Source organism: Tenrec ecaudatus, chromosome 2, assembly GCF_050624435.1.
Source record: "Tenrec ecaudatus isolate mTenEca1 chromosome 2, mTenEca1.hap1, whole genome shotgun sequence".
Classification (NCBI taxonomy): Eukaryota; Metazoa; Chordata; class Mammalia; order Afrosoricida; family Tenrecidae; genus Tenrec; species Tenrec ecaudatus.
Window position 1 is genome coordinate 4,320,530 of NC_134531.1, and position 12,678 is coordinate 4,333,207.

Here is a 12,678-nt window from a genome sequence, read left to right on the forward strand (position 1 = left end):
TCCACAATCCCTTATTTGAAACTGGGTTGCTTTTCAGAACTCAGAGTGCTTGGGATTTCAGGAAAGTGTCTAGGATCCAGTAGGACCTTGGCTGGCATCCCATAATAAACATGCTCATGTTCCCATAGAAAATGTGCACATATTCACACTACGTGAAAGAAAGAAGATTCATAACATCATCCTCTAGTGTTGAGGTCAGTTTGTCACCACCAAAATCAGATCCGTCCAGTGAGTTCACCCAAAGCTTGAGTTCTTGGAGTTCCGGGGTTACAGATAAGGGATTGTGATTCTGTGGCGTGCGGAATACATCACAATAACGGAATGCTTAGTGACCCAACTCCTCATGAGACAAAAGGAAAAGATGTGAGCATTTGAAAGGAGAGGGATCTCAACAGGCTCCCTAGGTCTAACTTTCTTCCATTACGGATGATTACATTAAGGGTCTTAGTGGAAGACTGAACTTTACTGTGACGATACAGCTAGTTAGAGGGAACTACGAATGTCTTTTGCTCACCCCATTGACTGCCTACCGAATAATGTCTTCCTTTCAAAACCCACTGGTCATATGCAACGGAACTGAACTCATCCGGAACACCCTGGTTCTCCTATCTTAGTGCAAACTCATCACTTCCTAGTACCGAGCTTCAAAGTCTTTCCTAGACTATCTCCCAAGTGACCTCTTCAGTTCTGTCATTGTCAATCCCCAAACCTGGTCTGCATACACAGGGCACCCATGCCAACACCTCTTCCTGGCAGTGAGAGCACTTGGCAAAGTGAGGCTCGACTTGTAGGTTTCCCCACCGACTTTCTCCCATTTGACGTTTAGACCTAGCTCAGACGGCCTCCTCTCCATGTTGCTCACAGTAATCTCCTACACACCCACTGAAGACCGACTCCAACTCTGCCCTTCTTGTTCCATGTCACAACACCCTACTCTGTGTTATCAGTATGTGTCTCTCTGGCTCTTTCCCCAAGTGAGTTCTGACCTGAAGAGAAGACCTCATCTGTCTGTCTGTCTGGTCTCTCCTGCCCCTCATATGGTCCCTGGTACAAAACAGACTGTCTGGAAATGTTGGTTGAATGAATGAAGGATCATGATTACCTCACATATCCCATCTACACAAACATTACGGCTATCCTCCGAGCATGGAGTCCCATCTTTGACTTTATTTGACAAAGAAAAGAAGAAATCAAATCCTTCAGCGATACAGTAGAGTTTGCATAAGTTCTGATCTTAAAAAGAAATACACACACAAACACACATGAGAAAGATACTTAAGCTCGGATCAGTTTTGCTCTGAATTTTAGATAGACTTATTTCAGTTTTTTTTCCTTTGCGTTCTCTTGCTCAGAAAACAAATCCCCCACAATAATGCATAATAGAAACATTTTAAAATAATCAGATTTTTCTTTTCTCTTTAAGCTTTCTTATTAAAAAACTAACAAACATTTGTTACTGTTTTTTAAAATTTGCTCTGTCTACTGTTTCTTGTTCTTTACACCTTGATTGGCACATAGTAGGCATTCAATAAATAATTGTTGGCTTGACCTATCACATGAATGTTTTACTCTTTGGACTAGTATAAGTAATTCACTGCTCTCATAGAAATGACATTTAACAGCATTTAAATACACTGCTTGCAAATAACACACAACAAAATATTAAAGTATTTACTGATTTCTTAACAGCTGATGCATGTATTGAAATACATAAGATTTTTAAACTGAAAACAAGAAATGAAAATTTTAGATAAAATATCAAGAGAGCAGTACTTTCTATTAAACACAGTGGATTATTAAAATTTAGTGATGCACGGAGATCATAAATACCATTGAGCATTTAAATTGGTAGGCTAGGTTCCTTCCTTCCTTGATAAGCCATCTCAAAGGTTTATGGTATAGATGAATATTATGAAAATTGTTGTTGAGTTGATCGTGACTCATGGTGGCTCCGTGTGTGTCAGAGTAGCACTATGCACCAGAGGGTTTTTCATGGGTGCTTTTTTGGCAGGAGATCAATTGCAGGTCATTCTCCCAAGATGTCTCGGGTTCAGTTCACCAGCCAACCTTTCAGCCAACCTTTCAGCCAACCTTTCAGCGCTCAACTGTCCGTGCCACCAGGGCTGCATGGTAACAATAAACTTTCATAGACAAGAAGATCCCTTTGCATGTGTTCTCCTCTTGGTAAAGAGAAGCAGCGTTGGCAATGGAAATTCTTCACAGTCTTAAAAGTTCTCATTGGCTCAACACTCATCTAAAGACATTTGTCTTGTGTGAGATAGGAGACCCAGCTGAGTAATTCTCAGAATCGAATTTGCTGTTTGTTTCTAAGACTAACAGGTATATTTGATGAAGGCTGTCAAAACCAGAAGTAACGCATGCATTTTCGGACCCCAAATTCCAAAGCTCATTCTACTTTTATCTCACGCCTCACACCACAGCCCATTTCGATCTAGCTCGTTCCAGCTCACAGCAGCTCTTTAAAACGGAGCACACCTGCACTGTCAGGTTGCTAAGGCTGTGACCTTAGTGCACTTGGCGGTCTTATGTTCCCCTTGGAGCTTTTGCTGGGTTTGAACACCAACCTTTTGTTAGCAGTTGAAGACTTAACCACAGTGCTACCGGGGCACTTAGCCCATGACTACTAGTAGTCTCTGTCTCATGGGTATAATTTTTACTAGGTTAAGCAAAAAATACACAACCCAAAATGTGCTGTGTGGAACTCCTAAACTTTTTCATTCCAGAACGCGCTGTCCTCCTAAACCTCCTATAAAGCAAACCTGGTGTACATTGGAAGGATGAAATAAATGGTCAGATTGGACAGCTCAATTTATGCATTTCCTGAATAACTCCATCATTTTCTTGGAAACTATCCCCAAATCTAAGGAATGAGATGATTAGGTGCTACTTGAATTCTTCTTTAAATTATACCATGTCAGCTTCAGCCTTCAGGTCATTATAATCATATGACTAATACAGATATTTTTTCCTGACTGAAAAGTGAAGTATTACATGATACAGATAACATTCTTGGTCTGTAGTGATGTATCAAGATTTTCCAAGTACAATATATTTGGAGATATTTTATTTTCCAAGATATGCTAACTCTTTAATTTGCTCCCTTATATGTGTGTAAGTCCAAAATTATTGGTACAAAATCATAGAATTCATTATTAAGCAAAATAAATTGTGAATCTACTGCATATTTTCTGTTTGTCTATATACTTCTGAAGATATTTCCAAACTTTCATTAAGGAATTCTGTACTCTTGGATTTAGACTATGTTGAAGGAGCACTTGTGGTTTTCTTGAGAGAATCCACTCATGTTCCTTGGAAACGTTCTTTACATTCTGAAGGATCCGGATCCGAACTGTAAAGTGGAAGAGGGGAGGCTTCCCGGTGAAATTCTCATAGGAGCGTCACTGCTCCCCTCGAAGAGGAAGCGGGCCCTTTGTGGTGATGGGAACAAAAGTACTCAGGGAAAATGTCTGGCTTTTTCTCATCAATGAAGTTTCCACGTTCTCAGAACTTCTTCCCCCAAAAGTGCCCATGATGGCCTTTGTCCTTCAAGGGAAGCTGGCTGGATGATTCCTTTGGGATGTAAAAGATCAGTTTTAATTACCTTCTAGGTGGACCTCTCTGCCTTAAATTTAACTGACTCAGCAGAATTCCTTGGAATTCTCTCTTCTCTGGTTGAGTCTTGCTCTCTGAATCCTATTGGTAGATCCAAGACTTGTTCAGGGTACTGTTTTGCCCCCACAAAGGCTGTTTTATTAGCTTCACCTTTATTGGGAAGACTGGTGGAAAGAAAGGTCAACTCCTTGGGCTTCTCTCTGACCTTCACATAGCGCTGAAACCTTGCTGTAGCTAAGATCTTGGATTAGAATAGAAATTTTCCAAAATAATGAAAAATTTAAAACATGGAACATGTTGAACCATGTGGGATCCAACTCCTGTAGCTGTCACATCGATTGCAGCTCTGTGTCATCTGCCACCAGCTTCTGGGCTTCATTTGTCCACGTTGACAGTCTTCTCTCTCTTGGCTCATCTTTCAAAGTCTTCTTTCAACCTTTGAAAAGCCTGAATCTACTTGAAAATTGTTGTTTTATGAGAAGTAGCATTCCCCAGAACTTGTTGCAAAGCTTCAGTGATTTCATAATACGTCTGTTTGGGTTGGATGTTAGAGTTAAAACTTTGATATTAGCCCTGACCTCAAATCATTTATTTCCATCTATAGGTATATACATATATATGTATTTATACATACTTTTCACAGTTGCAAAATGTAATATATACCCTAATGAGACTATAAAAGTATATTACTGAGAGAATTTTTCTGCAGTCATCCACTAATCAGACACATGCTTAAACATGCTTGGTTTGCAATAAATCCAAGTGTATATGAACTGAAACTCTAATAGCAATACCTTCTCATGTACCCTCACAAATATAAATATTCTGATGGTGGCATACTTCTAAGAGCATCACCATCCAGAAGTGCAGTCCTTATGCAAACAACTGATATGCTCACAACGCTTCAACTACTTCCAATTTTAACTTCAATTCTGAATAAATTTTCATCACGTTATTCACCCTGTTACTTCGTCACCATGCAGGTGAGCAAGTTCAGGCTAACGGCCTGTGGCTGCGGTGCTGGCAACATGAACTGACTGAAAGGACAGGATCTGTGACATTGACATCACACGGTGATCGTTAGTCTAGGTGAAAAGCACACTATCAACAGCACGATTCTTTAAAGAGTGATGCCAAGAGAGAAGCAGGCTGTCGGGAGGAAAAGGACTTACCTTCCACTTGGGTGTAGGGCTTCCACTTGTAGTGCCACCCTCTGAACGCCTTCCTGTTGTACTCTGCACACTGGGCGGCGCGGAAGTCCACGCTGTCCTGAGGGCACATCCGCCTGTCGCAAAGCTTCAAAGAGCGAGCTGAGCCCTCACAAAACTTCCCTCCACGAGACGGTCTGGAATGGACGTTGGTGGTTAGAGCTTTTACATGGTAGTAGCTATTCGTGCCATTTTGGAAATTAGACTCTTTGGCAGGATGGAGATGCCAGTGCTAAATTAGAGTGACCGATTCAGTAGCGTGCGCCTCTAAGAAGTCATGCGTTAATAGAGTGCTAATAGAGCAGAGAGCATTTTCATTTTCAACCAAGTGTATTATTTACTGACACTTGGAAGGTGGTCTTGAGTGAATTAATCCTCTGGTACCTCCCACCCCTCAGGAGGTGTTCCTCTTTTGCCCCATGTTTCACAGGAAGGGAGGTGCTGACTTTCCAAGGACTAAGCAGTTGCCAGAAAGCACAGCTGAGACGGAAGTTCAATTATTCGCTTTTTACACCGCATCTTCTTCCCACCACCAGCCTCCTGGGACGAGAGCCCGGCACCAAGATCAAGTGAGAGGAACAGGCTACTTTTGCTGGCTGGCAATGACACCAAACGCTGCCTACAACCCCCGGCAGGTATACATTACATCCCGGGACTAGCGTATCCCCAAACAAAGGTTAGAGCAAGGGTCACCATTCTGAGCTCTCTCACGTTTCAGGGCCAGGATGATGCTCATCATTGAGTTTTGTGTTGATAGTTGCCACCGAGTCAGGCCCGACCCGCAGCGGCCCCATGCATAACCATAGGAAACATTCCCTGGTCCTAAGCCATCCTCATCATAAATGTTAGTGTGAAGGGAAGATCAAAACACAAAAGCCACAACGCTCACTCTGCTACACCGATGATGGCTTTAGCATCCTGCTGACTCAGACCACAGCGAGCCCACAGGACACGTTGTTCGGATGGATTCGTAATGCATTGTGTCCTGTATTTTCCATGACTGATTATTAGTATTGGTGCTTGTTCTGGAGAGTTTATGTATTCATATACCAATTAAAAATTGTCTGCGTGCAACGATCGGTGATATGGGGCTGCAGTCTCACCCTCCCTTTGAAAGCGGCTCTTCCCCGTTCGTACAAACTCGCTGCCACCTGAGGCCCATCCAATCTTCTCCCTGGTTGTTGCCAATTTGATCTCATGTAGATCGCTCTCCAAGCAGTACAAAGGCCAAGACAAACATAGTTTATTAATTAAATTAAACAACTGTGTGGCTTAGAGAAGATTTTAGGAGGTTTTTAAAAAATTTTATTTTTTGGTTATGGGTTAAGATTATCTCAGGAGAATAATTTCAGTGATTCATGTCCTTGAATCCAAAAGACGCATGAATCAATAAGGATTTTAAATTCTCTCCTACATTTCCTCCCCTTTGAATCAGGGTTCTTCCAGAAGCTCTTTGATCATACGCTTAGCCAGGAATGGTCTCTCAAGTAAGGAGGCCCTTGCCTCATTTTTAAGGTAGATCCTGGGCATTTCAAGTGAATATGATTGAAATCAGTCCCTGAGAATCACTGTGAGGTTTGCCAAACCTTTGCTGTGTTAGGTTGTCATAAGCATTTAACATTATATGGGAGAGATAGAAACTTAGACAAGTTTGAGTGAAATACCATCCCATTACTGTTTCTAAAAAAAACGCTTAAAGTCCAGAACTACTCTGACCCTGGGTCGGTCCAGGCATAGAAAATCCATGGCACCTTTGTGAACAGAGAGCTGTACTTACTGGGGGGCTGTGCAGCTGCGGTCTCTTCGGGAGACCCCTCCTCCACAGGTCCTGGAGCAAGAAGACCAAGGAGACCAGTCCGACCAGTGTCCATGGGTGGGCTGGGGACCTTTGTCGCCATGTTTCACACACTGCCCGCCTCTGCACCACTAAGTATTACAAGAAGAAGAAGAATGTTTCATGGGGACCTTAAGCACCATCAGGAAACACGGAGACCAGACAGAGGTTGTGGAAGGTCTCATTGCAATTGGATTCACAATCGATGTCCATGGGAGCAGAAACCAAAAAATCAAACATTGTATTTCATTGGGAAACTCTACTGCAAAAGTCTTCTTGAAAGTGTAAAAAACAACAAAGATGGAGTCAGGGGTATTTGATCCAGGACATGATATTTTCAATCTCCTCCTACGCCTAATAAACAAACAAAAAAAACCTGAAAAGAGAATAGATGCCATGGAGTTATGGTGTTTGTGGAAAACATTAAACAGAGGGAGGAAAAGCGAGTCTGTCTTCAGAGTGTGTTAGAGCTTCCATTCTGAGCACTAAGTCTGCAGAAGGCTGTGCTCTACAGTGGAAGCCCTGCCTGCCTTTTTTAATCTCAGGGGGTACACCAAAAAATCAGATTGTTTTTCAAAGCTATGTATTTGAATGTTCTTACAAAACAACCTTATCACCTTCAAAGCAATTTCCATTACCTTTAATACATTTGTCAAATCTGTGACTCCATTCTTGGAGACATTTTTCAAACTCATCTGTTTCAAGGCTGACAGCACCTCCCTCATTTTGGTCTTCACCTCCTCTATTTGTCAAATCGCTGTCCTTTCATGTCCCTCTTCATTCAAGGAAACAAAAAGAAGTTGCACAGAGCAGGGTCAGGTGATTAAGGTGTGTGGGGCAAGAGAGGCATACTGTTATTTTTTTGTCCAAAACTGGCAAACTGAGATGGCTGTGTGAGCAGGGGCATTGACGTGGTGGCAAAACCAGCCCCCACCTGCCACAAATTAGGCTTCATTTTTCACACACTGTTAGGCAATCATTTCAAAATCTCTAAGTAGAAAGCTTTATTAACAGCCTGACCTGGTGGAATGAACTTCAAATGCGCTATTCTCACATAAAAACAAAACAAAATGAGCATCTTTTTTGGGGGGGGTACTCCTTGTACATCCCGCCTCCATTGAGTTCTTTGGGACCACTTAGCCAGCCATGTAAATAGCCTTGCCCTGTGAAGGAGTGCATTAAAGTGGATTACGACCACTCCCTGGCCAATCCAGGGAAGGGGCGTCTCTCCCTTGGGAACTTGGCTGGGTGCATCCTTGATGGAACTAGAGCTGGAGGGTTTCATGATAATGAGCCATATCCTGACAGCCCTACTTTCTCTTAAAGTGTCCCCAGTTTTGTGTAAATCCTTGAATTCATACCAATGGCCTCTCTCAACCAGATGAATATTTTTCGTTTTTTTTCTATTTGTGATTTAGTAAATGTGTCTCCATAAATTATATTTGGATATGGAGTCCCTTTTGTCCCTTTGTTATTGTGTTGTTAGAGCCCCTGGGTCACTTCGGACCCATTGTGATCTTCTGCACCGCAGTACGAAACACTGCCTGCTCCTCACTAGTCTCAGGATTGTTCCTATGCGTGAGCCCATTGTTGCAGCCACTGTGTCCATCCTTCCCACTGAGGGCCTTCTCTTTCCTGCTGCCCTTCTGTTTGATCAAACATGATATCCTTCTCCAGGGACTGATCTCTCCCGACAACAGATGAAGAAGTTGTCCCAGACAATAGCAAAAGTATAATCAGAAAGCTCCATAGAAGCAAGGGTGACAAGACTTTGTATTTTGGATAGGTCATCATGAGAGGTCAGTCCCTGGAGACGAACATGAGTCTTGGGAGTGGGTCAGTAAGAAGGAAAGAACATCAGGAGATGGATTGACCCAGTGGTCGCAACAATGGGCTCAAGCAGAGCAAAAGATGCAAAGACAATGCAGTGCTTTGTTCTGCCACAGACAGGGTACTCTGCGTCAGAACTGACTCACCAGGACCTAACAGCGACAAGGACCCTCTAATACCATATGTGAAGAAATAAGCTTGTGTTACTTCTCCCCATCACAAGCCTAGCATTACTCCAGAGACCGTGACTGAACATACTGCTCTTGTTGGAGGGTATTGTGTCGGTTTCGGTTCAGAGCAATCCGATAGGGCAGAGCAGAACCAGCGTGGGCTTCCAGTGCTGGGAGCTTCTAGGAGCCGGTGGCCAGGACTTTCTCCCGTGGAGTTGCTTTTCACAGCCCATATTCAAAAAGGCTTGGGTTTCAGGTTGGAAACTCCAGTGATGGGTCCACGTCAGTCCTAAACCCCTTAGAGACTCTGTACTTTCATTTTAACTCCCTTAGACTTGGCATGGTGAAGCTAGGATTGATGGCATGTCCAAGGCCACGCAACATTGCTGGGATGAGAAACAGCTATATAGAATTTCATCTTGTTTCCACAGGGATGCATTCAATGCCACATCCTCTCCAGACAAGTACTTATCAACAACAATTCATACCGATCCCCATGCAGTAATGACATTCCTTGCAAATACGTGATACTCAATATTTAGCTTATTATGTCCAATGGTGTTGATTTTTCCCCCTACAGGCTCAAGGATCTCAGTGGTCTAGTCTCTTCTGGGAGAGGAGAGGAGACAATTGAAAACCTCTTATCCTTTGTCCCTGATCAGGGTTGGGTGAGAGTGGGTGAATGGGTGGGTGGCAAGGCCTGACAGGACCACTGAGAATGTGGGAGAGGTCTCAAGCTTTCTGTACCTATGGTTAGAATTACTGGTTTTCTACTTCTTTTGTAAGAAGAACATGAAAAATATTTAAAATATTGATCGGAGTCCCTGGATGGCACAAATGATTAAATGTTTGATTATTAGTCAAACATTTGGCATTGTAATAGTAGTTTCAACAATGGGCTCACACATAGGAGTAATAGTTTGGATGGTGCAGGACCGGGAAGTGTTTCATTCTGCTGTGCAAGGTTAGCTATGGGTCAGCACTGACTTGATGGTACCTAACAACAACAACAACAACAACAACACACGCAGAGGTGCCTTGGCACACAAACCTGGTGATGTGCTTTCAAAAGAGCTCAAACCCTAGAGAGCATCTCCACTCTGTAAGCAAGAGGCCACTGTGAGTTGTCATTTACTTGGTGGCAAGAATACCACCACCAGATTGTTGACGTATTAAGTGAAAACATAAAAAAATCACTGATGATTGACTCTACCTGACACACACACACACAATGGCCACTTCCTATGGTTCAATCGATCTGATTTAATCAAGAAAGTTTAATTCCAATGCCGATGTAATTTTCAAGGCTAAATCAAAACCAAACCAGTTCTGACTGAGTCAATGCTGACTCCCAGCAACCCCAGTGAGTTTCCAGGACTGAACTGTTTATGGGAGTAGAGCCCAGTCTTTCTCCCGCAGCGCAGTTAAGACTAAAGGTCATGCATTAAATTACTTGCTTCTTTCCTACTAGATATACTAATGCCAGAAGAACGAACAATTTTCCCTTGGTAAAAGTACAATCAGCACGCTCCTTAGGTGCGAGGATGGTTAGACGTTGTCTGATGTGTTGTCAGGAGAGACCAGTCCCTGGACTTGGACACCATGCTTGGTACAGCAGAGGGTTAGCAAGAAGAGAAGAAGCCCCTCAATGACATGAATTGACACAGTAGCTTCAACAGGAGACTCGGGCACAACGAGAATTGTGAGGTTAACTGGGAACCGGGCAGTGTTTCGTTCTGTTGTGTATAGTCCGCAGGACTAACAAAAGCAAAGATGATGGAGTTGGGACGAACTGTCATTGGGTGTGATTTCCAAGTAACTTTACCTCATTGATCTTCATTTTCACAGTGAACATTTCAGTTAACCCAAGAGCATACCTTAGCATCGCTTGTAAGCAGTTTAAATCCTTTCTGTTTATATTCACATTCAAATATGCTTAATGTATGAGAGATTTACTTTGGAATATAAGCATAATAGATCAATGATATGCACCGTACATGGTTTTTTTTAATCTTTCATATCAAAATTGAAACCTTTTTCTCTTAGTCCTGGTTTGTGGCCACCTCATGTACTGTACACAGGGTAGAGCCACTCAGACTTCCTTGACTGTCATCTTTATAGAAGATCACCATTCCATGAGTGGGTTTGAACAGCGAACCTTCAGTTAGTAGTCAAATGTGAATGGTTTGTGCCATCCAGGGACAATCAGTACCACTAAAAATAATGGAAATATAGAGTATAAAGCCATGGTTCTCAACTTTCTTAATGCCATGACCCTTTCATACAGTTCCTCATGTTGTGGTGACCCTCCCAACCACAAACTTATTTTCGTTGCTACTTCATCACTGTTATTTTGCTACTGTTATGAATTGGGCGACCCCTGTGAAAGGGTTGTTTGGCCCCCAAAGGGGTCTCGACCCACAGACTGAGAACCGCTGGTATAGAACTACATCGATGAAGAGTGCAATAAATAAGGTGTCTCAAAAAGTGTGTGGAGATTCCATGATCTTTTATTTCTGTTTTCTCACAAACTTTTTGGAGCCTTCTTGTACTTCTGCCCTCATCACACATCTACATTCTAAGAGCGTCATCAGAAACAACAACGGAACTTCTCTTTAAATGCAAGAGAACTAAAGTGTTATGATTGAGTGTTGAGACAATTTCTTTTTCTAGGTTTTAAGAAAGAGTCACTCTCTACCATTTATTAATGAGCTTTCTCTCTCTCCATTTCCCTCCCCCCTTCTTTTTCTTTTGCTGTATCCTAGCTTCCTCCAACCAAGGTGCAGGACAACAATAGGTACCAATGGACTATCCATCATCTTCAGATGGATCCTCAGCCTTCAATGGTGTCATTTAATGCTGGTGCTTTATGAAGAAATGTCAACCTTACCGACTATGAAGAATACTCAGGTAGCAGTGAAAAGACCCAGAGGCATGGCCTGTTGCCAGGTATTTGTGTCTATAAACTCCAGGTACCTCATCGACTATATCATCCGACAAGTGAGAAACCAGAGCCTTCTTACTGACATCAGTATTAAGCACAGTGGCTTGGCCCAGATGTGGGAATGCACATGTATGTGAGAAACCCAAATGAAACTAAACCCAGCCCATTGCAGTCTAGTCGGTGCTGACTTACAGCCACCCCACAGGACTGAGTAGTGCTGCTCCCAGGGTTTCCAAGGCTGTGAACCTCGATGGGATCAGAAGGCTTTGTCTTTCTGACTCAGGGCAGCGAGTGCCCAACTACATCACCCACTGGGTCACCAGGGCTCTGTACCTGAGCCGATAACAGATGTACTGAGAAAATGCCAATACAAGACAAGGCAAACCAGATAGGTAGAAAATCTGTAACATCTGGATTGGATGCCATGAGTCTAAGACGCGCGTCTTACCATGCCATGACCACAAGCAGTGCCTTCTGCCGCCGGCATAAATTTAGTCTCACATTTCCGTCCAACACGATGACACCACAGAGCTTTGCAGATGTCCTGAAGGAGAAAATGGACGATTATTGATATGCGTGATCCATATATTTGCTGCAGTGTTGTTGATGTTGTTGTGGTTAGGTGCCATCAATGCGACACGGTCCTGTGCCACCCTCGTGATTGTTCCTGTGCCTGAGCCTACAGTCATAGCCACTGTGTCAATCCATCTTTCCTCTTTCCCGCTGCCCTTCCACATGACCAAGTTTGATGTCCTTCTCCAGGGACTGATCTCTCCTGACAACATGTCCAAAGACTGTAAGATTGGTGTGTCCTTTTAGCAGTCTATGGCACTTCCAATGTTCTTCACCAGCGCCACAATTCAAACACACCAATTCCTCTTCAGCCTTCCTTGTTCAGCGTCCACCCTTCACATGCATGGGGCAATGGAGAATACCATGGCTTGGGCCAGACACATCTTAGTCCTAAAGGTAACATCTGAACTTTTCTGTACTCTACAGAAGTCTTGTGCAGCAGATTTACCCAATGCAACTGGAAATTTTAAGGAAAAACAGGTGATA

General features: G+C 43.0%; 1 protein-coding gene across 1 annotated transcript in view; it reads right to left on the reverse strand.

Annotated features, from left to right (window-relative positions):
* ADAMTS16 (ADAM metallopeptidase with thrombospondin type 1 motif 16) overlaps window positions 1–12,678 on the reverse strand; it is a 198,143-nt gene that overhangs the window by 97,609 nt on the left and 87,856 nt on the right. The window contains exons 11-14 of the mRNA XM_075541734.1: window positions 12,068–12,163; window positions 6,619–6,767; window positions 4,806–4,978; window positions 1,103–1,233 (exon numbers count right to left, since the gene is read on the reverse strand). Of these exons, the coding sequence (XP_075397849.1) occupies window positions 1,103–1,233; window positions 4,806–4,978; window positions 6,619–6,767; window positions 12,068–12,163 (549 nt within the window). The remainder of the gene's footprint in view (window positions 1–1,102; window positions 1,234–4,805; window positions 4,979–6,618; window positions 6,768–12,067; window positions 12,164–12,678) is intronic.